The 4,330-nt window shown below is 49.9% G+C and overlaps 1 protein-coding gene across 1 annotated transcript; it reads left to right on the top strand.

Moving 5' to 3' along the window:
- The first annotated feature begins 1,489 nt into the window (after nucleotides 1–1,489).
- Nucleotides 1,490–3,968, top strand: LOC115393028 (cilia- and flagella-associated protein 251-like). The gene is made up of 5 exons (XM_030097784.1): nucleotides 1,490–2,531; nucleotides 3,494–3,544; nucleotides 3,642–3,713; nucleotides 3,791–3,845; nucleotides 3,928–3,968. The coding sequence occupies exons 1-5, from the start codon at nucleotides 1,746–1,748 to the stop codon at nucleotides 3,966–3,968; spliced, it is 1,005 nt and encodes a 334-aa protein (XP_029953644.1). The 5' UTR covers nucleotides 1,490–1,745.
- Nucleotides 3,969–4,330: the final 362 nt, after the last annotated feature.

Below are 4,330 nucleotides of genomic sequence, written 5' to 3'. Positions count from 1 at the left end.
CGCTGAAGGTCACGCAGTTTAGCAGGCCCATTGAAGGAGCCTTTACTGTAAATAGTTAGCAAAGCCACCTGTCAGTCGCCGCAGCGGCTCCCTCTGAGAGGCAGCGTCGTCGCTCTGCGCCTGCACGGCGACCGCATGTCCGAGCACGTGCAGCATGTGGTCATGCAACATTGCGTTTTAAGACAATATGTGATGATCAAGATCTGTTCCCGGTCTCCTGTCTTGAAGAAGAAGAAAAAAAAAAAAAAAAGTGACTAAAATGCAACCTGTGCTTGAACTGCAAACTGTGGAATGTCGGCACACATGCACAACCCCGGCTTCTCCGCTTCCGTCTATTTGCATCCACTCCATACATCACCCTGACATGTTCTCTTCTGCTTCTGGACCGACGGGGTTTGGGGGGGGCGGGGGGATATTTCCTTTCGCTGTTGAGACGGAGTCTGAGGGGTGTTGGTTTAACCCAGAGATCTTCTTATGTTCCAGCATTAAAGCACGTATTGCTTGTCACGTATGTAAAGCCGATCCTAAAGCGGGTCTCCATGCGACTTGCAGAATAAGCTTTATTCCTTGGATTGATGTGAAAAAGACCTTCTTTTGTTTTCTTTATTGAATTGTTGTGACACCCTTGAAGCAAAAATGCCCGTCGCAGAATAATAACCAATGAAGTGTGCACTTGCTGCCCACTTCATTACTTACTCAGTGTAATGTGATCCAGTGCAGCAGCTCAGCCCTAAATCTCCGCCTTTGTAAAGATAGATCTGTGGTGGCTATTGCTCGGTACTTGTCACAGTGGTGTTTGTTTACGAGTGTCGGCGCTACGCAGGTTTCGGTTTGCAGCATTGTTGAACTTGATTGTTTCAGGAAGTATTTTCTCACAAAAATGTTCTGCCGCCATTCTGAACTGTTCAGTCACTTTGACAGATTGATTTAAAATGCAAACGCAGACAAAATGAAGACAGGGTGCAGAAGTCACATGGAAACAGAGCAATGTAAGCAATGAAAGAAAAGACCACCGAATGGTCCCAAATCACTTGTCTGGTTGGTCTGAGAAATGTTTTCAGCCGATCAACTACGGAGCAGCAGGGCAATTAAAAAATGAATGAAAAACAAACAGACCCCGAGCAGTGAAAACTGCTGAATCACTGAGTTGTAATATACAACCCACACAAAACTTTGTTTTCCCTCAACAGACTCGGCTTCATCAAACAGGCATATTTACAAATATACAACATGATGACAGCTTGGGTTTTATTGGAATTAAACTTAATTCTGAATAACTGAATGTCTGATAACAAAGTGTTCTCCTGGCTCCCATGTGTTTTTTGACCTCTCCTTTCCCCTCCCTCCCGCTGTCCACGCCCCCCTCTCTAATACTCTGCGTTAAGGCCATGGGGAGCATTCTTCCTGGACATGTGCCTCTGTCACTCATATACATGCCGCCACACAACTACCCCACACATGCACTTCCCTTCCCACTGTGTCCTCTGTGTTCCCGGCACAAGGCTGGCACTCCGCTCTCCAGGTCCTGCGAGCACGGCCCCCCTCCACCCGTTCAACCCCGGATCGGTTCAGCCCGAAGCAACGACCTGAGAGATTCTCTGAAATCAGGCCACGCTTTTATCCATTTTTCTCCACTGGGGATTAATTATTTTAACAAGTGGGGAGGACGCCTCACTGCTTTGGTTTTTGGTGGAGGATTAGAAGCAAGTTGAGGGTTTCCAGAGGAGCTGTGCAAGTTTTCCAACATGGCAGCCCTGCGAGGTTGGGTGGCGGGTCTTCTGCTGGTGCTCTTGTGCTCCTCTCACGCGCCGCTGTCCGGCGTGGCGAGCGCGCTCGACGCCGCTGAGGCCGAGGGAGGCCTCCGCTCCAGGGAGGCCGAAGACGTCGTAGCAGAGGAGGGAGAAACCGCCGAGGGAGGGGACGGCGCCGAGGAAGAGGGAGAAGACGACGAAGAGGCGGACGATGAGGGAGAGTCTGATGAGCAGGAAGACGCTGAGGAAGAGGAGGAGGAAGAGGAAGCGGCAGAGGAGGAAGAGGCTGTGGAGGAGGAAGAGGAAGAAGAGGAGGAAGAGGCGGAGGAATCCACAGAGGAAGATGAAGCAGAAGAAGAGGAAGAGGAGGAGGAACAAGAAGCTGCTGCTGAAGAAGAGGAGGAGGAGGAAGAAGAAGAAGAAGAAGAGGGTGATGCTGAGGAGGAGGATGAGGAAGAGGAAGAGGCAGCTGAAGAAAATGATGAGGTGGAGGAGGAGGAGGAAGAGGAGGAGGAGGATGCTGCTGAGGAAGAAGAGGATGATGATGATGAGGAGGAGGAGGCTGAAGCTGCAGCTGAGGAGGAAGAGGATGATGATGAGGAGGAGGAGGAGGAGGAAGAAGCTGAGGCCGAAGAAGAAGATGACGATGAAGAGGAGGAGGCTGAGGCTGTTGCTGAGGAAGAGGAGGATGATGATGAGGAAGAGGAGGAGGCAACAGAGGAAGGCGATGATGAAGACGATGACGAAGACGAGGACGACGCAGTGGAAGATGAGGCTGAAGCTGATGAAGACGATGATGATGAAGCTGCTGAAGAAGAGGCGGTCGCTGAGGAAGACGACGGTGCCGAGGAGGAGCATGAGGAAGACGACGGTACACTGACTCTTCAATAGAACGCACTGATCAGAAACACTGTTGTGACGACTGCTGGCCTGTTCGAAATGCACATATATCCACGTGTCCTTGAGCAAGGCACTGAGCCTCCATGTGCACGGCGCCGTCTCCAGCGCTGTGTGAATGGCTGAACGTCTCTAACAGCGTAAAGTGAAGTCGGTAGAATCCGTGCATCATGTAACGACAGATTGGTTTTCGCGAATCCTTCCCCGGAGCGCCTTCGCCGCCGGGCCTCCTGACATTGTTCGAGTCCTGGCAGCCGCTTTGGGAACGCTGCCACACATATCGCTCTCAGAATAGACTCGGCTTATCTGAACGCTGGCTGCGCCGCCGAAACCGCTCGGCTCTTTTGTCGCAGCTTTTGTGGCAGAAGTTGACATGAGAGTTTGGTAAACCGCTCAGACGCTGGCTCGGGCGCTGGTGCCAACGAAATAAATGAGTTAATAATATGCAGATCACAGAGGATTAACTCTCAACCAGACTGACTGGATTCAGGTCGAATGTATCATAACACAACAAACACAGTAATGACTTCTGGACAAATATGGGTGGCAAACCATGTCAGGAAAAGTCTAGAACAGGCGGACTGCCCACCAAAGAAGTAAAGACTGTTCAACAAGACAGCCTCAATTTTACTTTGAACGATGTCTTAATACTAATAATAGGACCGTGAGAGGAAACCTGATTCACCCCCCCAACCCCCCGAACACACACACTCACACACACAGGAGTCCTCAAACCTCGGCACATAAGTGGTTCTGATGTCGCGTTTGTGATTTCAGATGAGAGCGAGGGCAATGAAACGGCAGAGAGCCTGATGGACGCCGGCGAGGAAGAGGTGGTCGCCGAGGCGCTGCATTTCCACTCCGGCTCTTTATGCAGCGTCTGCTCCATCTGCGAGGTAAAAAAAAAACAAACAAAACAAAACAAAAAAAAACCTGACCCTTAGAAACATTCGCTGATGATCCCTGTGTGTGTTGGCGACGCCTCTCCTTCAGCACTGCTCCACAAACTGTGACAAGTGTCCGTGTGAGGAGGGAGACGATTCAGATCACTGTGAGCAGTGTCAAGTAAGTGGCCCGACACACTCCTGGAACACACTTTGGTTGCAGATTCTTCATGATTTTGGTTTTTTTTTGTTTTCCAGGACTGCTCATCCTGCTACATTTGCCCCATTCTGTGCGACACAGTTTGCACACCAGGTACAGATACAGAAGAAGAACCTTGCACTCACTGATGCTGACTTATGTAACTCTGATATATTCTGTTCCTTTGCGTTTGCAGGCGGCTTTGTGGACGTGCTTACTGGATCACTCTTTCAGTGAGATTCTTCTCATCCTGCGACACAATAGAATATTGAATACCATCTGCATTGTGGCGACGCCTTTGTGTTGATTCACTGTCGGCCTTTTGTCTGCAGGACTGTTGCCTCTCTGCTCTGAGCTCCCAGGATGCCGAGTCCCGTCCGTGTCGCCGTTTGGTCGCACGAGATGCCGCTGAAGCCGACGGGCAGCGCGAAGGAAGAAACAACCAGAGCTCATCCCGAATCACAGAGCTTATTTATGTTACATTTTAATATTTAGATAAGATTTTTATCCTGCCCTTAAATGGAGCAGAAGACGTCAGTGTGGCGATCCTTTTTTTTCTTAATGTGATTTGTTCTCTCTGTTTTTTGTAGTATTATTAT

The sequence above is a fragment of the Salarias fasciatus genome, chromosome 8, assembly GCF_902148845.1.
Source record: "Salarias fasciatus chromosome 8, fSalaFa1.1, whole genome shotgun sequence".
Lineage (NCBI taxonomy): Eukaryota > Metazoa > Chordata > Actinopteri > Blenniiformes > Blenniidae > Salarias > Salarias fasciatus.
This window is presented reverse-complemented; position numbering and strand designations above follow the sequence as displayed.